The sequence below is a fragment of the Limanda limanda genome, chromosome 3, assembly GCF_963576545.1.
Source record: "Limanda limanda chromosome 3, fLimLim1.1, whole genome shotgun sequence".
NCBI classification, from domain to species: Eukaryota; Metazoa; Chordata; class Actinopteri; order Pleuronectiformes; family Pleuronectidae; genus Limanda; species Limanda limanda.
This window is the reverse complement of record NC_083638.1, coordinates 26,376,855-26,399,465: the sequence shown is the minus strand read 5'-3', so window position 1 is coordinate 26,399,465 and position 22,611 is coordinate 26,376,855. Positions and strand designations below refer to the sequence as shown.

The 22,611-nt window shown below is 39.4% G+C and overlaps 4 protein-coding genes across 4 annotated transcripts; 3 read left to right on the top strand and 1 right to left on the bottom strand.

Moving 5' to 3' along the window:
- The first annotated feature begins 58 nt into the window (after positions 1–58).
- txnl4b (thioredoxin-like 4B) lies at positions 59–1,986 on the top strand. The gene is made up of 3 exons (XM_061068218.1): positions 59–213; positions 304–455; positions 1,091–1,986. The coding sequence occupies exons 1-3, from the start codon at positions 82–84 to the stop codon at positions 1,254–1,256; spliced, it is 450 nt and encodes a 149-aa protein (XP_060924201.1). The 5' UTR covers positions 59–81; the 3' UTR covers positions 1,257–1,986.
- A 549-nt stretch (positions 1,987–2,535) lies between these two features.
- Positions 2,536–4,742, top strand: mrpl16 (mitochondrial ribosomal protein L16). Its single transcript, XM_061068217.1, has 5 exons — positions 2,536–2,743; positions 3,230–3,301; positions 3,547–3,695; positions 3,829–4,122; positions 4,329–4,742. The coding sequence occupies exons 1-5, from the start codon at positions 2,674–2,676 to the stop codon at positions 4,518–4,520; spliced, it is 777 nt and encodes a 258-aa protein (XP_060924200.1). The 5' UTR covers positions 2,536–2,673; the 3' UTR covers positions 4,521–4,742.
- Positions 4,743–5,597: 855 nt separating this feature from the next.
- Positions 5,598–9,035, top strand: cenpq (centromere protein Q). The gene is made up of 8 exons (XM_061067660.1): positions 5,598–5,750; positions 5,832–5,859; positions 6,448–6,556; positions 6,943–7,011; positions 7,191–7,320; positions 7,754–7,873; positions 8,469–8,543; positions 8,847–9,035. Exons 1-8 carry the CDS (start codon positions 5,643–5,645, stop codon positions 9,033–9,035), a joined length of 828 nt encoding a protein of 275 aa, XP_060923643.1. The 5' UTR covers positions 5,598–5,642.
- Positions 9,036–11,362: 2,327 nt separating this feature from the next.
- Positions 11,363–14,600, bottom strand: LOC132998161 (C5a anaphylatoxin chemotactic receptor 1). Its single transcript, XM_061067659.1, has 3 exons — positions 14,574–14,600; positions 12,878–13,030; positions 11,363–12,379 (listed from the first exon to the last, which is right to left on the bottom strand). Exons 1-3 carry the CDS (start codon positions 14,598–14,600, stop codon positions 11,432–11,434), a joined length of 1,128 nt encoding a protein of 375 aa, XP_060923642.1. The 3' UTR covers positions 11,363–11,431.
- Positions 14,601–22,611: the final 8,011 nt, after the last annotated feature.

The window sequence follows — 22,611 nt, the reverse complement described above, 5'->3', positions numbered from 1 at the left end:
TGGGTGTTTTAAAGCGTTGCACAGAGGCAGGGACGTAACTTCCTCTCGGTAACAAAATAAGACGCCTCGTTAGCCGCCAACATGAGTTTCTTTTTGCCGAAATTAACTTGTAAAAAAGACATAGATGAGGTTATTAAATGTGTGGCGGAGAAAGTCGTGGTTCTGAGGTTCGGCAGAGACGAAGACTCGGTTTGTCTCCAGCTCGACGAGATTGTAAGAAAGAAACATAGAAATACAAAACCGCTGCTCAGAGTCTGTGTGTTTATGCTAATGTAATAATCTGTCGTTCCTATCTTATTGTAGTTGTCAAAAACGTCCCACGACCTCAGCAACATGGCGTCGATCTACATCGTTGACGTGAACAAAGCTCCGATCTACACGAGATACTTCGACATCAGCTACATCCCGTCCACCGTCTTCTTTTTCAACGGGCAGCACATGAAGGTGGACTATGGGTGAGAGAGCTGCTGAATACACGAAACAAATTAAGGTTTTCAGTATTAAAGGACCGCCACAGCTTCTCAGAGTGATGACTTCTACCTGCTCCTTGTTGGATTAAGTAAAACCGAGTAGTGTAAAATGTCCGTCATGATTGCTGAGAGTCCAAACTGACCTATTTAAACTGCTTGTCAATGGTCTATATCTTTTATATATAGAAAGTAATACAAGCTGCAGATAGTTTTACAACTAACACTAATTTTCATCTTCAAGTAATCTGCTGATCATGTATTCCAGTTGAAGGCTGGTGCTGACCAGAGGAAATTAAAGTTCATGTCACCAATCAGAAAGATGCTGCTGATGTAAAGAGGCCAACAGCTTTCGACTGTGATCATGTAACATTTATATTTTTTGGATGGAACAGTGATACATGACAAAAAACAGCCTGAAAAATTATAAACACTTGCTCGTTTTTCAAACTGTAAATCGACTAATTTATCAACTAAACATCTCATATTTGATATAAAGTCACACAATACAGCTGAAATCTGCTTACGAAATAACAGATTTACATCACAACACACACATTGAGCTACCACAGATGTAAACACTGATGAAACTTGATAATAATTTTTTATTTTCTCTCTTTCAGCTCCCCAGATCACACCAAGTTTGTTGGCAGTTTTAAGACAAAGCAAGATTTCATGGATCTGATTGAAGTCATATACAGAGGAGCCATGCGGGGAAAGATGATTGTTCAGAGTCCCATAGACCCTCGGAATATTCCCAAATATGATCTCCTCTATCATGGGATTTAAACTCCGGACGTCCACTGTGTGGCCTTACGATCATAATGTTTTATTTCTGAGAGTCACATAAATATCTTCAACCTTCAGATACTAAACAACTGCCTGAAGAAATTTTCATCTCAAGTGTTGCAGATATATAAATATATCCACTTTCCAACAGAAGGTAAACATCACATGACCCCTTACTTTTTGTTGTCTGTTGTGTGTTTGTGATTTTCTGATACATGCACGTTCCAGTCAGTGGTTTCATCATATTCCACTGATCAACAGGTTCCAGAGGAACATGAAGGTGCTGTTGAGGAAAAGTGAAAGCTTGTAAATATGGATGTTAAAAATGCATCTTTCATAGTTTTAAAGGATTTAAATCTGAGAAATGCAGAATGTAAACTGAAACTTTATTTACTAGAAAACTTCACAGGACTGTTGTGTACAGACACAAACTTCACCCAAACCTCATATAGAGTGAGTGTGACTGACTAAGATAGAACAAATATACACGATAAAATGGACTTTGTTTAAGATCCCATATTCAAAAGTATTAACAGCAGGACATTTGTATGGTTTTCTCATTACTCCATGTTTTACAGATAGTGTCTGAGTTAAGATGAATGAATCCCTGTAGGTTTGATGTAATTTATTTTTTCCCATGTAAAAATGTGTCTTGTGCTTTTTGGATATTTCCAATGGAAATCAGCTGTTTACCAGCAAAAAGATATATGTTATGTTGTGGCAATAAACTTTTATACGTACCAAAGTTTTTTATTTACATCTTCCTGACTGTAAACTGTTTGGAGTTAAGTTTTGCAGTTTCTCAGTGTAAAGAGGAGCAGGGTTTGTGTTCACAGTCATCACATTGCTTTATCATGCAAACTAAACATTTTTTTCACTGAGGTTAATGGATTACAACAAATGGAAACCTTACATCTCTTGCACACATGTACTAAAAGTATCATACTGATGATATAAACAATTTACAGTTAACTTTCATGCAGGTAGGAATTATTACAGGACTGTTGTATCAGACTGCATTAGTTTCAGCTTAGTGTAGATCCAGCTAATACACTTAAAACAGGATGTGATATTTGAACTATTGACTACCAGATTAAGAAAAAAATATATAAATAACTAATGATATATTTAATTGTAGCAGTAGTTTAAAACCACAAGCCGATCTAAGTCTGTTGCTATGATTATGACTGGTTCACTTTAAACTCTGTCTGGCTTTTATTGTGAAAAACGCTCCGACAGACCGGAAGTGATTCGTCTTCTGACGGAACACTGCCGGAAGTGGTGCAGCAGAAATGGCAGCGACCTTCTTCAGAGCGTGTTCACGTCAGTTTAGTTAATTCACTGAATAGAATGTGGATTTGTCGACCCCAGGAAGTGACGGTGCAGTGTCTGTAGAGTTCAGCTCCACATCACCGACATGATCTCTCTCATCAAGGCCGCTGCGGGCGGACTGACCGGGATCTGCAGAGCCTCCGGTCACCGACAAGGTAACGACACTGACTGTCTGTGCTGTGCTTATTCTCCTATGGGTATATTTAACAGGTAGTGTGCATATGAATAAACAGTAAAATAAAACATAACGCTGCTTGCTCCAATAGACAACATGTAATGAGCTCAATGATAAAAAAGATAATATTTACAATATAAAAGTATTGATACAAGTTGTTTAAGTTGACAAATATACAAAATAAAGAACAAACATCTGGTGCAGTAGTCGCAAGGCATTCAAAACACTGATTGCAACACAGGCATAATAATATAAATAATATAATACATTTTTTATATTATCCTTGGTGGAGGTTATAACTCATAAGCAGTCAATATCTCTCTATCTCTATCCGTTCGCTTGAACCAAGTATTGCTCACATTCAGAAACTTAAACTGAGCTAATTAAGAATTTATCGACGATCATTTGTTTTTGGCTGCTTTTTCCAAACTTCATGTCAACATGTCTGCTGCTCTTTATCCCACAGGTCCTTTGTACAGCCACTTGAAAGTCCTGGCTGCTGGACTCAAGACGTATGACATCCCACCAGACTTCAGTGGTAATCATTTATCACTTTATCATGTATTTGTTCTTTGTCGAATGTATTTTTGATTTATTGCACAATATAATTACAAGTGTGCATGTCAACAGCGGAGTGGAAACACCACAGAGTTCACAGACATTTGAGTTTGATCCAGTGATTGGATTTTTTTTTAAATTTTCAGTTTAACAAGACATGTTTCCTTGGAGCTGTATGTTATTGTTGTTCTCATGTTTCTTTGTTCTTGTGTTTACCTTTCGTAGATGTGGTGCTACCGGAGAAACCTAAACTGAAGTTCATTAACAAGGTGCCCAACTTAAAAAAGGCCAAAAAAGAGATGAAGAAGCTACGTGATATCCAAGGACCAGCGAGGGCAGCAAATACCTTCACTACAGGATCGTACGCTATCGTGGTGAGTCCATTCATTCTCTGTAGACGTGACCGCTGCTCAAATCATTAAAGTCTATGGAAATGATCGACTTTCACCTGATTCATTGATTCAACTGACATTTTCCTCTTCTGCTGTCTCTCTCTCTGATGCTCAGGCCCTGGGCGGGGGCTACCTACACTGGGGTCACATAGAGATGATTCGTCTGACCATCAACCGAAAGATGGATTCCCGGACTACATTTGCCCGGTGGCGCGTCAATGCACCATACAAGCCCCTCACGCGAAAAGGTCTGGGTCAGCGCATGGGTGGAGGAAAGGGAGCCATCGACCACTATGTGACGCCTGTGCGCTACGGCCGTTTAATCGTGGAGGTGGGAGGAAAAGTGGAGCTGGGGGAGGTGCAGCATATCTTGATTGAGGTGGCAAAGAAGATGCCTTTCCCTGCCAAGGTGAGAAAACAAAGATCTACTTTGCCATTTTCTATATTAACAAATGTAATGTGTTCTGAAAGTGTTTTAACTTGAGTACTAACATCTAGAATATATCATTTATTTCTTTTGAACACTGTAATTGTAATTCATTTCAACATTTATTACCTTTTTTTTTTCTCTCTGGTCTTTCTGTGTGAAAATGTTTTATTATTGATGTTTTCCAGGTCATGAGCAGAGAGAGCCTAGCAGAATTGCATCAAAAGCAGGCAGATATGGAGGAGAACAACCAGAATCCCTGGACCTTTAGGCATATCGTGCAGGGCAACATGCTGGGGATCAGGAAGGTGCTCAGCCCCTTTGACCTACACAACCACGGACGCTTCACTGGCAAATTTCACATCCCTGGGAGGGTGTGACAGACCTGAGGGACAGGAATCAATAAACTGTTGCAACATCCAGAAAACACTCTTGAAGAAGGAATCAACACTTTGGAAACCTGACTTTCTGTCACACTCGTAAAAACTTTTTTCCATATTTGTTTTGGTATTGTTGTAAGACCCATTGTTGTTTTGCTAGACAGACACGCTTTTCATTTTTTCTGCTTTGAAAAAACAAATAAAATATGTATTTCAGTTTCACATTGTGACTCAAGTATTATGAGAATATTCAATTTGAGTCTTTTCGACTTATCAACTAAATTGACACCAATAAAAAAATCATACAATTGAATAGAAAGTATTTACTTCTGTTTACAAAAAATACGATAATTTAATACATTCCCAACTCTGGAGGAATGCATTTTATTGGATGACGAGAGATGCTTCTCATCCTATAGCAACAGTTGTCAGGGTTACACCTGCATGTGGATATTAAAGAACATGTATTGTAAAAAACATTTGGATATAAGGGTATTAAAATAATTGATACCATTGATATAAAGTTCAGTCATATATGAGCAAGGAGAACCCTACTGTTAATTATAATATTACGTTTTATGTATTGGCCTTACAAGACTGATAAAAGTAATGTAACAAAAAGATCAATCCAAATAATAGTGAATAAATAATATTATATAATATATTAAACATGTCTCTAAAACGACAGATTTATATTAAATGTTTTGTAATTAATGTCAATTACCTTTCAATCTATGGTAAATGAATGGTTTTCTATGCCCTGTCTTTTTCCTCAAAGGTAGCGTTTCGGTCCTGGCGTGTTAATGCAGTGATAACTTGCTAGTATCACTGAAAGGAGCCATGTATGTCCATGCATCAATGACCTCACATATTAATGTTTTATCTTAACACGAGCAGCTTCCATTTTCACTACAAGTGAAGAAATGCATTCAGCCTGAGAAGAGGAGCCGCTGCCTGACAAACCTACTCCGGGGCAACTTGTACCACGTTTCACGCATGCGCGTTATTCGAAAATTACCGCGAACAGCAGCTCGGAGGCTAACTTTGTTTATGTTAGCTTAGCTTAGATCAGCCAGACATTAACGTCACGTTACTTTACATCAGCTCGCCAGCAGATCCAGTATGAAGCCAGTACGAGGCTCCAGCCGGCCGCCATCCAAAGCTCCTGGTGTTAAAGTCAAGAGGAAGACGACGGAAGAGACGAGGAAACAACAGACAGCACAACAGCAGGTGAGTGTCTGTAGTGTCCTGTCGGTCTGTGGTTGACTTGTGAACTAATGTTGTTGATGCTTCATGGTTTGTTTACTGCAGGACAGAAGAGCAGCACAGAAGAGGAAAGGTAAGAGCCACATATCCACACAAGACAACAACAAGTTCAATGAAATGGAACATTACACATGTATGATTCTTTATTATTATTATTTATTATAAAAGCAACTTTGGCAACTTTTTCATTACGGCACTAATAACTTGCTCATATGAAATATATACATGTATGTATTTTAAACTCCATCATCAAGCATGAACAAAAGGGAGGGGACATATCTGTGTCTCTCAATGAAAGACAATCACTTGACAAACAGCAAAACATTTTATAAATCTGAGCTTCATCAATTGTTATACTGTGCGTGCCAGTTAGTTTTATATCAGCATATATTGGACTTTTGTTATATTGCTATTGATGACATTTTTATTTTGGTAACAGTTATTATTAGATAGATAGATAGATGGATACTTTATTAATCCTGTGGGAAATTTAGGTCATCCAGTAGCTTATACATAAATACATACACAAATTATTGTTTCATTTCTCAGCCACAGTTAACATATGAGACCATTACATAGGGTAAATGCTGGATCACCTTCTGGCTTGGTCGTCAAAGCAAACAAACTCCACTGGTTTTTTTTCTTCTTGTGTCTGGAAAAGCTGAAGATTCATCTTCAAATGCAAAGAAAGTCAAGGGACAAAATAACTGGAAGCAGCTGCCACAGTCCACCATCGTTTCTCTGGAGAACATAATGGACCTGTCACTGCTGTGAGTTTCCATGCTCCACACCTGTGAGCCTCTCGTTGCTACGCTGAAAAGGAGTGTATATTTATTTTTGGCTAATTCAATAAATTTTGTAGTGTTAGATTGAAAGTGTAGCAGTAGTTCTTTTTTCATTTAGATCTCCTCAAGCTATATTCAGACGGTGTCTGGGTTGTTCACTATTCCAAATAAATATCTTTGTTATCCAGTTAATCCATCTGAAATATGCAAGTAAATGGAAGAGGTCATTAAGTTTTGGCCCACTATCTGTTTTTAGGATGTTAACCTGGTCAAATAAGTCGCCCTCCATCTATTAGCACCATTAAAGACATTTTATGCAAAATTGTCAAAATCTAAATTACAAGGATACTTTCTTCTCTCCTTGTTATCAGAGCTGTTCTTGCTTTGAAAAGGAAAGACAAGAAAGAGAGCCAGGAACATCTGAACCTGATAAAAACCAGGTAAGTAGTAAGTTAATTTGAGACTGACTGATCCAGTGAAAGTTGATAAATAAATATCAAATTATTATCCCACTCTTCTCCCCAACCTTGTATTGATGTAAACATCATTATTTCATAAAAGTGAACAGGAAAAACGTTGATTGTTCTTTTCATTTGGCTGATGTATTTCACTTTTTCAGGTTCCTTGCTCAGTGTGCACAGCTCACAGCTCCAGTGCACAAACACAAAGATTTGAAGAGTTCACATCACCATCACCAGGAGGAGACCAAGAGGGCTGTGGCTGGAAAGTCCAGTTTGAGCAGAGTGGAGGTGAGAAACATTGTCATCTGGTGGATTTACAGTTCTTTTACGATTATTGGTTAAATAGAAAATTAATTTGCAGCAGTTTTAACTATCTTTTCTTAAACAAACAAGTTGGTTTAATTCATCTGTTGGTTGGACAAAATAGGTGATTGGTCTACTGGGTAGAATTATCTTAATTGTGTTGCTTTGGTGTCTGGGAGTTGATTTTACGTTTTTTGTTTTTGAGTAAAACATATAGTAAAGTCATAAAGTTTATTGTAAACAACCTCAAAGGAATCATTGTCAGCTTTGTATAACATTATATATAGACTGATCTATCTGGACTGGACATTTTCCCTCCCTAATATCTGCATTGGCTGAGCTCTCAGTAATTATTACTGTATGTATTTTATATGTAAGGAAATTGTGTCATATTGTGTCATGTTGTCCTTATTACCAGGAAGACTTCCGAGCAGTGGTCCAGGCTCTGGAAAATGCTGAGGAGCAGACCGTCTCTTTACAGCAGACATGCAGAGCACTGAGAGACAAGGTGGAGGAAGAGGAGGAGAAGGCTAAAGAGGTACCACATAGTGACACAAGCCTAAATACAAATATGCTATAGAATGTCTTTTAATACCAGCTGTTAGTATATTATTATACTTCAATGTGTTGCTTTAAACTTGGTGGAGTTCTCAGTGTGAATATGATTTTGTACGCTGCCTGTTTTCATGTCCACACAGTAAACACACATTTTGGACAGGATAATAAAAAAAACAATAACGCACTGAAATATGCAGCTAATATGTGTAAAGATATGTTTGGACGAGAAATGTTATCTAATCTGTCTTGTGTGTTTGAGATTTGACTTTATTAAATGGGCCATTTCATTGTTTTAGACGTTAGTATTGAGGTGACCCAGAAAGGGAAGTGGTTGCATTTCTCTCAGCATGAGTGAGTCTGAACACATCTTGACGGTTCAGTTGAAGAGCGTGGTAGAACAGCTGATTGTGGGGTCTGAGATAATGGGTGTTTTTCAATGTCTTAGCAGCACGTACAGGAAATATATATCATTCCACATCAAAGCAGATTTTCACATGTTATCTCAATTATTCAAGGGAGAGATAGAAATATTATGATTTCTAACACAGAACCTTTCTTCCTGTCTGTTCACACAGATTCTACAGATAAGTAGACAGGCAGTTCTTAACCTTCCTCCTCATCTGCCACAAAAAGACAAAACATCATCAGAGGTGAGTCGAGTAGTACACAAAACACTGTTTCACAATATCTAATACGTGCTTGACTTGTTCTCATTGCTTAATACATGTTATTACTATTTGAGGTATTTATGTTGTTGAGATGTAATGGAAATGTCTGAGTCAGCGTTTCCTTCCTTGTAACTTCTTTGTCTCATGTAAAACACAGAGATAAAGTGACATCTGGAGCTTTAGGTTGTCATGTTGATCTTATCAGTTACTTCCGACCAAAAGTTCACCTGCTAGAAGGACACAAAATCTATGGTCGTGCTGAATATTTGTTTTTGTTTTCCTCAGACAATGAAAAAGATTATAGCAGATAGTGAATCTGAAGCCACTGCACGAAGACTGGGAGAAATTCTGCAGAAGTCTAAGGCCGTTCAGAACGCACAGGTGCTGCTTCTACACGCACACAAACACGCTGATCGACTGCTCAGGTCCGGCTGCAGCACCGGCAGTGGTTCACCTGGTTCAGAAGGAACTTAGCCAAGTCTTCCTTTACACCCGTCGGAAAATAATTGTTTCAACAAAGTTTACAGGTGTAAGTATTGTGTGCACACACTGTTTGGAATGTGTGAAAATATAACCTGGTCTCAGAGGAACTCAGTTCCACTTTTTTCAATAAGCAAATTCAGCTCCAATATTGCTACCAGTTATTGTAGTGCTACCGACAGCAGTTGTGTAAACCAGAGGATTTTGTTGAAGTTTGTGGAAGTATGTAAAAATTAGGGTGGAATGGATTCATTCAGGTGGAAGTCGCACTCAGCTTCCTGTCTCCGGTTTTGTGCTTTCACCTCAGCATTCAGTAAATGTTGTATTTGAATTAACATTTACACTAAAGATGCATTTGTTTGTGGTGGAATGAATGTTCAGATATCCAACTTCATATTCAGCATGCTGTAGAAAAGTATAAACAAACAAGCCTGCAAGTGTTTGTACGATCAGGTGTAATAAAATTATACAATTTAATAAAACCAACTTTTATTTATTCATGTTTTAATGTAGGTAGAAAATAAATGTAAAGTGCTACCATTCATTTATATTGAAGCCATTTTTTGCACAAATAAAGTCCAGTCATGGATGTGGTACATTCACATGTCACAGAAAATCGTGGAACTTCCTGTTAAGCTTGTTTTGCTTTGTCCTCACAGTCATACATTCAGCGGGTCATTTAGTAGGAACAGGTTTGCAACGGGTTGGTCGATACGGACCATAGACTGTAAAAAAAAAACAAAGAAATTTATTTAACAGTTCCGCAAAAGTGACGCCAAATCGCATTCATTGCCCCTTGGTGGCTGGCTGAGTTATAGGGCACCCTCCTCCATGCCAGTGGATGGGACACGTACCAAACTAAGGTGGTTTTCATACTATTAAAACAGGTGAGATGTCATGACTGACAGCTGGGACTGACTCATGAGTTGTTGTGTGCATGTATCAGCCTGAAGACCTATGGTTCATCACTATATACAGTCTGGGATCGGGACCTATTTTAACATAGAAATCTCAGACAGACATAAGTAAATCTGAGTATCTGTTACATGAGTCATACTTATGAGACAGTACGTATGAGCTATTATGTAATGTTGTATGTAAGCAACCATTACTATGGGGACCGGAATCTCTAATATTCAAACATCTGGCCTGAGGCTTCATATCTAAGAAGGTGTTCCCTACCCATAAACAAACATACAAGATGGTTCATGAATTAGTTTTGATTCCAGCTGAGACCATGCCTTCAGCATGTCGCAACAGAAGAGGCATTTTTAGAGACCTCAGTCATCTGGTTTTACTGACCATGTATCTTCTTGTTCCACGGTAGAGGAACCCAGTGTTTTTCACTGATGAGATGTGTATTTGTCCTTCTGCTCTTCACTGTTCACAGTTTTCTTACTCAGGCTTCGTCTGTCAGACAAATCACAAGAGCTGAGCTGTGTATACTTAAAATGTTGAAATTATGATTTCTGCCAACGTCAATCCACGCCCTTTAAAACAAACTTTTTTATGCTAATCTCCTGTCAGAAGTGTTTCTTACATGGTCCAATGACACAAATGGGAGCAGTCGAACTATGATTCAGCCACAATCAGTTCAGATTACAGTCAAATCACTGCAGCAGGAGAATGTCTCCTCTACATATAGGTCACGAGATCCAACAATTTTTCCATCTGCTGGGCCATCACACTGGTCTGGAAAAGACTGGCCTGAAAATTTCACTCAATTCCTCAAACCTCTTTCTCATCTTTCAGGGTTCGTACGGTCATGGAAAACCTGGAAAAGTCATGGAATTTTAAAATGTGTTTTTCCAGGCCTGGAAAAGTCATGGAAAAAAATAATCTTCCAAAAGTTTTGGAAAAGTAATGGAAATTTGTTATATTCATATTTTCATGTCGTTCATTTTAGGGATGGGCATAATTAATAGACGATCGATTTAGACAATTTAATCGAATGCCCATCCCTAGTTCATTTACGCTGAGTTTTAAATAATTCATATGCTTTTAAAGAAATATGCTCAAAATATAAGCAGGCATACTTGGGTTTGTGTCATTTAAGGTTAACTGTATACCTTGGAATTCTCAGTGTTAGTTTGAATACTACATTTTGTCACTTTTTGTGTATACACCGAGATTTCACAAAATGTTCGGTCATGGAAATTTGGTTTAAAGTTATTGAAAAGTCATGGAAAAGTCATGGAAATCCATTGGTCAAATGTGTATGAACCCTGATCTTTACTCGGCCCCCTTTTTGGATTGGTTAGGAGCTATCTACTATTGGAGGAATAAACCAATTAATAGCAACATCTACATTTTCCACTATACAAATATGAAAAGCATTTATGTTTTGAACTAACAAAACAGGCTAAAACTCAGACTGTTGACCCCTCGGGTTACATCCGTGAGTTCTTCAGTGACTTCCTCCGTATGGACTCTGAGGAGTCGTCGTTGAAAAGTCGCTCAATCGTGGAGACAAGTGAAGCTTTGACAGCCCGGCTTAAGCCTCTGGCAGCAAACACGTAGAGCACAGGATTAAGAGCGCTCTTGATGTACACCAGGTACAGTGATATGTATGTGCCGATTAACGATCCTCGATACAGCTTGGTCCAACCAGGGTTACCCACGGCCAAGGCTCGCAGGAACCGACAAACAAAATAGGGCACCCAGCAGGTGAGGAAGAGGAGCATGGTGAAAAAGAGCACGTGGTACATCCTGGTCATCCTGCGTGCAGTTGAAGAGCTGCAGGAGGTGGGTGTTGGAGGAGGTGCTTGCTGCTGAATGGTGAGTAAGACGGCCATGTTGCTTCCCAGGAACACGAGCAGGGGCAGGATGAAACCTACTATCGTCTCTGTGAGAAACAGCCCCATGTTAAAGGCTCCGCTCTCTAGGCACTGGTATTTTCCTTTAATTTCCAACAGGACGGCGCTGTGCAAGTAGGGGGCGGACATGATGGTGGCTACCAGCCAGACGAGTCCACAGGCCAGAGGAACAGCCCAGGAAGGCCGTCGCAGTCGAGCCCACACAGGTCTCAGCAGACACAGGCATCGCTCCAACGCCACAGCACAGAGAAGGAAGGCGGAGGCGTACAGCCCCAGGCCCCGCAGGAATATGATGAAGCGGCAGAAGAGATGACCAAAAGGCCAGCTGTAGTCGTGCGCAATGTAGCCCAACATGAGTGGGGTCCGCATGAGAAGCACCAAGTCAGCCAGGGCCAGGTTCAGTACATAGATGCGGAAGCTGCTGGCGGCACGCGTCTGCTCGCCGCTGCCTCTGCGCTTCAAGTGGTTGTGACGCTGCAGGCCGAGTGCCCAGACCACCAGCCCATTCAGAGAGATGCCCACCTTCAGGAGCCGAGAGAAGCAGCAGGACTTGAGACTCCCATGACTTTAAAAGAATCAGTTTCACTTTTACAGGACTGAGCTCATTTGTTCCCTTGGGAAGAGTTAGATGAGACGATCAATGGGACTCTCATGTCTGTTCAATACGTAATAAACTACAAAGGAAGTTAGCTTAGCTTAGCATAGAGGCTGTAAACAGATGGAAATTGCTAGCCTGGCTTTGTCGAAATAATAACATCTGATGATCTTAACTCAGATCAACAGAAGTGTAAGAAGTTGTGGTTGTATAAGGCGTGTGCACTTGGCCCAGAAGTGGTCTTTGCATTTCTCCAAAATGTTTCGCTATTTATTTAGAGATGTTAATGGCAACGGCAAGACCTATCTACCTGAGTCCCTGAAACATTGTTGCACGTTTAATAAAAAATCCCCAAAACCCATAAACTGCCTGTGTTTTCAGCTCTAGGTCCAATAGCAGGGTACAAGCCAGCAAGAATTTCTCACCAGAAAGATGAGCAGAGTGGCTGTGATCTGGATTCCCTTGATGGCCTCTTCTTTCCAAGAGCTGCTGGAGATGTTGGGGCTGGTCAGAGGCTGGTTCACTGCATTGACAGGAAGCTGTGTCCCATTCATGTTAGCCATGGACGTGACGTGAACCTGGGGAGCGAAACACAAGAGGCATATTTGAGGTTCTTTTTTCATCTGCAGTTGTTTGTTATGTGGCAGGATTATGCAAAAACTAGTGGACAGATTACCAAATTACCCTGTTGTTGGTCAGAGAAAACCCAATCAATTTATTTCACTTTCTCAAGATGGGACAGTTTTTGTGACCTTCTCAAAAAATGAACAGTTGAAAATTTGTGCAGATATTGGTTAACGATCCGGATTTTGTCAATTAAAATACACATTTTATATGAGGGTGATCTTTATTAGTGCCAAATATTCCATTCGACTATATCTGATAATTTATATTTTGCCTGCATTAAGTAACAGCTGAGTTGTGCAAGTTCCTGTCCAGCTACAAATATGGATTTCACTTGTGTCCGTTGCCTAAAACTTGACATGATAATGTTGAAATCACACAGACCACAGACTTCCTTCCAACTTTTTCGAAATCGCGGTGAATAATGTGAGTTTAGCAGTTCAACCTGTGGCTTTTTTAGCATGTCTGCGTACAGACAGATAACATTACAAGGAAATTGCATTGGTTTGCAGGTGACTTATCTTTAACTTAACCTTAACCACTACATGCTTACCCCAGTAATGTAGAAAATGTAATAGATAACTGAAACAAGGAACAGCTTTTCTCTCCAAAAAATTCAACTCCTCACGACGTCATAACACACGCTCACCCACAGAGCAGCCAGGTGTTCTATCAGCAGTAATGATTGAAGAGAAAGGAATCTGATTTTGTCCCCTGCAGGCTCTGCTGCCCCGGGGCCCTGAGTGAATGCACATCTAGACTCAGCCTGTTTGTTTGCAGCTAGGGTGACATCAGCATTCAAGCTGATAACACTCCTGTGTTAATCATCCCCTCCTTAGGTCTCCACACAGAAGCAGCGCTCCCCTGTGCCAAAGCAACTGATAGCAGTTGTGGTTTTCAGTGATTGAAAGCTCGTAAAATTCAGATTCCTAGTATCAGCGGGTATACCCCAATACGGTTAGGAAACAGGATTTACACAATCAATGTAAATTGAAAGAGTTTGCTTCTTACCTCCTTCGTTGTCCTTGTGTGTTGGAGAGACTGAGCAGGAGATAGAGAGAGGTGTGCTATTAGATCATTCTCACCCCCTCCCTCGTTCTTTCTCTTTCTTTCCTGTGTGTGATTGCAACACCGAAGCCTTCCTAAGAACTTATCTGCAAACATCAGACACACTTGATCATGTTCGTTTTCAGCCAATGAAAAGCCATTTCCTGTGTCCAGACTGATTTGCATAAGCACACATTAACTATAACAGCATAAAAGGCAAAGAGAAGTTATATATTAAACTGATGATTCATTGATACATTTAAAATTTTTGCAGTTATTACTTTATTCCTCTGCTTGTTACTGTGGATAATCTGACATACTTTTCCATAAAGAATCCTCATATAAATGTCCAGATTAGACACTTTTGCTCTGTAGATGTAAAATCTGACAGGATGAACTGGGAGGAAGGGGGAGTAAAATGCAACAAATGTTCCCCAGTTGCCCTCAAACTGACTGCTCCAATTGCATGATCGCCATCTTCAAACCCTTTGACACCTTTATACATCATTTTATTCCAACATTTTCCACAAACATTTTAAATGCTTTCTGTCTGTGTTTTGCTGCTTTGTCTTTGTGGTAAGCTTAGTTTCACAACAGTGGCAAAAGGAACATCAGAGAAGCAACAAGTGTTATTTAACACTTGAAAAATATTAAAGGTCCCGGATGATACAGTAAACAAAGTAGCCACAAACCAGGCTTTAACTGCAGTTTAAAACCATAGGTGTTTCAAAACAATAGCATCCGGTTAAGCAGACTGTTGTGGTTTCTACTTCTGCAAGTTGTGGTTTAGCAGCTGGACCTAAGTTTGTCAGAAGTAACAGAGCAGACAGCGACTCAAGATCTCCGTTTCAATTCCCAATATAGCTCCAAGTTTCTTATTGGTCGATAAAGATGCTGTTGGCACCAAAACACTTTCAACACAACTCTCTGCTTTTACAAAACACACGTGTATGGTGTTTTGATAGAAGTGTGTTTTTGGGTTATGCAGACACAAAAGCACATTTCTAGACACCTGTTTGTCAAACCTTCAAAGCATTAGCGGTATAGATAATTGAAAACCCAAAGAAGAAAAATTTAACTTAAACTGGTCGGAAATATAAACTTTAATGCAAACAAAGGAAAAATTGCTAAAACAGCAGGGAGCCGTAGTTTTTAATATCTGTTACTCAAAGTTGAATAAGTATATTTTTAGACGCACAATTATGGGGCATGGAAAAGAAAAGAAAACATGTTTTGAAAATAAAGCTGGCTGACAGTGTTTGCTTTGAAGTCTGTTGTGTTGTGATGATAACACACGCCCTGTGCGAGGTTCTCACACTGAGGATGCAATTGTGGATTTTCACCAATAGATGACAGTGCTGCTCATTCGCTGAGAGGAGGCGCTGTGATTGGTATTTTCTGTCTTCATGTGTCTTTAAGGGATGACATTATTTTTTTCTAATTTGTATGTGAGTGAACTTCATATGACTTTAATTAAATGAGCAATTTTAAGGGATTTTTGTGTTTCCAGAATGAACAATGAGGACTTTTGACACACGTTTCTTTCACATGTCTTTATACTGAGAACTTTCAAGCTGTTTGTTTGTAAAGAATATGTGTTGTTTTTATAATAAACATATTTATATTTTCTATAATAATACATATTTCTTGTATAATTTTCCATTAATTACTTTATCTGGTCCCGAAAATATAACTGCAATTTCTTTATCTGTATCCATTTTGCAGTTGGTTCTACCTTTGAGCCGTAGAAATGAGTATTAATAAATTACAAAGTGGCTAAATAACTTTCCTGGAATGGAGTTGGAAACATTTGCTGTTGGGTTGCTTACCATTTTATTGCGATATGTTTAAATAGGGCTCATTTACATTATAAACGATAACTTGTGTGTGGGAGATGACAGACTGTTTGAATTAAGGGTTTATTCAAATGTTCATGTTCCTACACCACATTTTCTGTGATATGTGTTTATTTTGTTTTAATCATTAATAAAAACTAATGAGTAGTCCCTCAACATTAGTTACAGATTGAAGAACCTGTGAGGATCCCAAACATTTATTACTTATGAATATAAACTTTTACAGATACAGCGTGGAGGTAACTTAAGGACACGGCATAATTTTAAGCTGACGTCTTTCAAACACAGATCTGTCTTACACATAATTGGAAGCAGTTGAATTGTTATCATGACCACTAATTTAAATGAAGCGCAAGTGGCAAAGCCTCAGCATGATCTTGAAACATATAAGGTACCTACACGTTACATGAATGTGTAAACATGTATTTTATGAATATTGAACATGATTCACATCCTCTTCAAGTTTAACATTAATTCATAGACTTGATTTTCGTTTGATAAAAAAAATTTCCAGTTGTAATGACATTAGTTTGTGTTTTGAAATAATTGTAATGTGTGGAGTGATGACTGTGAGCTTATTAAACAAGCAGATTTATGGAGGGACTGTTCAAAATCAACACAAAATTTCTTTCTGTCGTTGTCTCTTTCTTATTGATTTTTATATTCACATAATGAGATTAATCCCTTGGCACACAGTGTGGATGACTTCAAATATTACAAGATGTTTGTATCATAGGAATAAAACTTGACTATGACACAGGAGGGAGGATTGAGGAGGAGTTTGTCATTTCCACTTTAAAATTCTTCTTCTTGCCTCCTATGATGCCAATGCTACAATATATTTTAATTTTTAATGAAAAAAAAAAAACAATACCTGTCTAAATAAGATGGAGGATGCAAATTGAATAGTAAATTCGGGACAAGGGGTACTTATGTTTATTTCTTCCTCAACATCATTACCCCAAGAGCGGTTCCCCCTTTTTCTATTCATACTTTGCTTTAACATGTGGAAGATGTTTTTCAAAAAAGAATAAAGGATGTGTGACCAGTAACAAAATAGATTCAAGCCATGATTTTTGAGGTACAATGAGAAATTTTTGATTCTGGGAGAGCGAAGAGACAAGCCAGAAATTATGGAAAAAGGGAGGGTGAATCATGTTTTTTAGTGTTTCATATCATTTGTTGGAAACAAATTATTGTCCTTAGTCTTTAGACAATAAAGCCAGTTTACCATACAAACTTATTATGTGTGCAATATATAATCAAAATGGGAGTTACTGACAAATCTTCAAAAAAAAAAAACCAACAACCTAAAGGCCAATTTATGCTTTTGCGTATTTTGTAAAACGGATAGATAAGACCGCCCTATCCGTCGTGGAACGCCCTCTCCGAGCGTGTCGGAGAGCTTTACGTACACGTCTGATTTTTCTGACTCTCCGTCTTCATGTTGGAGACCCGACGGACAGCTCTTGGCTGTGATTGGTCCGCGAACGACATCATTTCCGTACGACCTCATTTCTGTTCGACGTCATTTCCGGCCTCAAACGTCCTGCTTGACAGCTAACCCAAACACAACTATGATTCTACGATTAATGTGACGTTTGTGTTAATCCAGCGGAGTTGTCCGGCTGACGGTGGCTCGTTCGAGCACTGACGGCATGTGTGCACGGTCACAGACGGTTAAAACGAGCTTTCAAAACGGCGCTAGCGGGCTAGCAACCATGCTAACTGCGGTGGTAACAGTGCAAGAACCCGCCGTCACGACTTTAATTCCACTTCTATCATGACACTGTTTCTATAATACCGTCAGGTTAGAAGCAAACACTGGGTAGTAGTTAGTGCCGGGAGTCCCTGCTGACTGTGTGTAGAAGCTGGGCTTGAAGCTAGCTGGGAGGGGAGCTAGCTAGCTACATGTAGCCTCAAGCAGATTCAAGCTGTGGAATCAGCAACACAGTTCGGAAACAAGCCCGGGGAACCGCCGCGCTAAGAAACGATAACATCAGCATCTTGACCCGCTGGGTGTCACTTTATTTAGTTCTGTTAGTTGCCATGGTTCAGTGTGTGGGGACGAGCCGATAGATATAAACAGACACACGTGGACTTCTTCTTCCCAAATGGGGTAGGCTTCTCTGAGCTCGTCTTCCGTTGCGCCACCTATGGGTTTGGCGGTGAATTTTTTTCGATGTACAGTGGTCGGATTAGTAAAAATCAAAAAGACCATTGCCCCCCGTGGAGCCCTCTCCGAGAAACGGAGAACGTAGAAGTATATAAGAGCCTTTAAGGCATCAATAAAGAAATAGAAGTGATGTTTTGTTGTGCAGGCAGTATTTACATTAACAGTCAAGTAGATCAGGCAAGTAGATTGAAGATTTTCATGAAACCAGTCACGACTTCTTTCAATAAACCAAAATTTGAGAAGTGTGTATGAATATTCAAAGTTGCTGTGTGGAATTGAACCAGCGTCGGTCTTTCCACCTCTGGTCCTCGCCCACACTTCCTGAAAACCTGCTAATTATAGACGCTGGGGTTTTGATCGGGGGAAACCAAATCTTTTTTGAACGTAGTGTTTGTCGAGGTATACGTTGTGTAATGTTTTGCAGTAAACTGACTGCTGCTTTTGGTTTGAGAAGTTGTAAGGATATTAAAACAAGATATATCTGCCAAAGAAACAACGACCTCAGTCTGTGTCAAGTCTGACATTTTCCCCCGTGGTTTCACATATCTCACACTTTGACGACACACAGACCGCGGCATCGAGGGCTGGAAGTGTTATCAGATCATATCAGCTGTATGTCTCTCATGCGTATCCCACATATGACAGGAAAGCATGATGAAGACAGGCCCTCGGGTTGCCCACGTGGAAACACTGTGACGGAGATGTGCTTTGAAGAAACATACAGAAAAAGAAAGTTGGGTTTTTTTCTGCTTTCATCACGCAAAAATCCTTTTGCTTTAATGTACAAACTTTCTCGCTGGTTTTTCGTTTCTGGTTTCTTTTGCTGTAGCTCAGGAAAGAATAGAAAGTAGGTGAGGTTGTGAGTGAAGGTGACGATAGTGATGAGCTCCGTTTCTGATCAAATTTGACGTCACTTTAAGAAGATTAAAATCTGCTTTCCCCTAACACCTACATGTGATATTAGTTCCCCATTCAGGTGAAGGTCAGATATTAACATTTTAAATGATGATCAATCAAATTGTATTTGTATAGCCCATATTCACACAAATCCCAATTTGTCTCATAGGGCTTAAAGGGAAGGTTCAACCATAAACAAAAATGCACTCATTATATACTCACCAATATGCCGATTGGAGGTGTTGGCAAAGTGTTTGAGTCCACAAAACATAAAATTTAAGTAAATGGTGACCACTTCTTCAAACGTATAAAACATTTAAAATGCCTCCATACTTCTCCTGTGAAATCATCCAAGTTTCCACAAGCCCCGACATTCATATTCAAGTCATAACGAGGTGATTTACACCGTGTCTTTCGTCTAAATGTCCTTTGATATCTTCCTCCGGAGCCCTATTCACGCATGGATCACAACAGACATTAAAACATGGTGTAAAATGACCTTGTTTGAGTCAAATATAAATATTGGAGTTTTGGACACTTGGATGTCATCCCAGAAGCAGTATGGAGGCATTTTAAGTTTTTGCCTGTTACTTTTGTACGTTTAAAGAAGTGATCACCATTGACTTCAATTGTTTTGGAATTTGGCTGCAACACTGTTTACCTCTAAAACTCAAAACGTGTTTTGTGGACTCAAACACTTCACCCACCCCTCCTACAGCATAGTGGTGACTAGATTGTGGATTGATTTTCATTTTTCAGTGAACTATCCCTTAAATCCTCAACAAGAGTAAAGAAAAACGGCCCAAAAAAAACATTTTAACACTAATGTGAGGGTCTTCCCATCAGCAGGGAAACTTCTGAAAGCACATGTTCCCTAAATTTGTAATGTACAAGCAGAAGAGACAGACAGGAAAGAGAAAGTCACATCTGAAGCTTCCTCAGCTGGCATATTACACATTGTGAATTTCCAGCATGTGAAGAGGGGGGGTCCCTGCCACGGTGTGCTTTTCCCCCACCTCCTCATAAACTCCTTTTCCTTTTCAATACCTCATCATTTATCTGTCTTTTCTAAAGCGTTTCCTGTTCAGCACTCACACGGGAATGCGACGGATATGAGCCAGTCCGGCGAGCGAGATGCAAGCAAGGGGTTTGCGTGAAGTGCAGCCAGCAAAGGGGGGGAGGGGGATAGGTAGTGAGAATGGACGGGGGAGGCACCGAGTCTTCTCAGAAACAGACCAGTATGACTTGGTTACTGGGTTACCACAACCAAACACCGCCGGCAATACGATTCTGGGGCAAGTTTACAGACAACACAAGAGATGTTGATGAGGATAGTTTGTAGGATAACAGTCATTTGGTGGAAAAGGGTCTTTTCGAAAATCCCCCATGAGGACACTCCCATAACTGGCAATTAGAAATCCAATCATTTCATGAGGCGGCACAGTCATAACATTCAGTCACTGTACATGTGGCTTGATAAGAAATGCTTTCTTAAATATTTGTGTGAAACATTGCGTATAAAATGTACATATATTAAAATGTTTAAAGACTATCTGAATTGTGATAACTTTTCCTCTTACGCCTGCAGAAAGTTGTCATTTGTCATTTTTTAACATCTATTTCTACGACCATAGGAGAGACTGCCATAAAATGTTGTTCTGTTTCGGTGAAAATTGTCCAATACAATACCTGTAAATATGACATGAACCTTATTCCTCAGATACAGTGTTTGTTTAGTGCTAAATGTGAGCATGCTAAGTACGCTCAACTATTGTGAACATCAGGCTGATATTAGCATTATGTAACGACCTGAGAGAGCTGCTAGCATGGCCAGTGGTTCGATGTGATCATCTCAATTGTATGAATTGTTGTAGAATGGGCCCTTTTTATTTAAATACTTTACATTTACATCAGAATCGGTTCCTCTCTACGGAGGCAGCCATGTTTTTTTTTTACAGTAGACTGGACAAACTAAACAGTTTTTGAGATTTTATGACAACTGAAGGCTACCACAGGTTCTCTTTCATATTTTAGGGTTGAGGGGTATTCGGCTGCAACATGCAACTTCGCCACGAGATGATGCCAAATTCTACACACTGAACCTTTAACTGCCTTTAAGAGCTGCTAGCATGCCCAGCGTTTAAGCAGACTGGTATTTTTTAGCTGCCTCCGACAGCTGCTATAATGCAGCGTGTTAACAGGCTGATATTAGCATGGCTATAGATCCGACAGCATATCTCTAATACAAGCCACACACATATTTCAAGATGGTTATTAATGGTTAGTAGGAAAAGTGAGAAAGTGAAGTTTCCATAAACCAGACATAATGCAGATTTAATGAGTCGATATTGGAGTGATCTGTTGATGGACACCATTCTCTTGTGTTGAAAAACATTAAGGGAATAGAGGGGGAAATTAAATGTATAAGGAGATGAAACATGTCCGTAGAGATCCCGAAAAATTAAAAAAATATTGGTAAAGAATCACTTTTTATTTGTTTCGTTAAGTGTTTTTATACTGTTAAACAGTAGAAGTACAAACCTTGGAATAAGCGATGTAGTATGAATTTGGGACCCGGATTCAGTTCTTATATCTCAAGGGAAAGTGAGGAATCACCCACTGTGAATGTTTTTAAGTGTCTTCTTTATTTATTCATCCACTCTCTTTATGAGGCAGTAAAAAATGTGAGGAAAGGAAACACTGTTGAAAATCTTTGAGGTGTTTGATACTAAAAGAGGTTGTTTTCTACTCTCATACACTATTTAAGTATCATAATCAAATTAATTCAATGTTGTACTATAATGCCTCTGTCCCTTATCCATTTTGCATTAATTACTTCAAGTTTGATTAAAACTCTCTTAACCTCTCAGGTCCTTTAATGAGACAGAATTTTTACACATGTTGCCCAAACCCACCCATGTATTGGACCCACATTTATTATTCTGTCAAATCTTTACCGTGTTACATATTTAAAGAGACCAACGTTTAAATTCATGATGTCAATCTGCCTTCGTCTTTGCGTCAAGCTCTGTTGCTGTCATTGCATAACCGTAAATACCATGTAAATCCAAGAAACTAATATACTTGTCTAATGTAGGCGGCATTTACATAGAAGACAAATAGCCTTGTACTTCAAATTGATTGCGTGATTGTCTTTCACTTTTTTAAAAGTCATTCAGTTAGAAGGGGGATTTTGCATGAGTCACACAAGTGTATAAAAGACACGTAAAACCCACATCTGCTGCCGACTGCGACGCAGAGAGAAATACGGAGGGTGGAGAGATGACAGACGAGAGAGAAGCACTGAGCAAAGGAGGAGAGAAACACTCGTTGTTGAAAGAGGAAGTGCTGTCAATGTGGAGACAGGTCAGTACCTATCTAACTCGTAACACACAGACTTACTTCCTGACATCTCAGCTAAGATTAGTATCTTGACTCTAAGCCAGACGTATAAGAGCACCTGGTACATCCTGTTATTCCTCGTAACGTCTCTGTGGGGAAACAGCTTTACTGAAAGTATGATGGCCTCCACCTCGACTTCTTTAGTCTAAGAATTGTT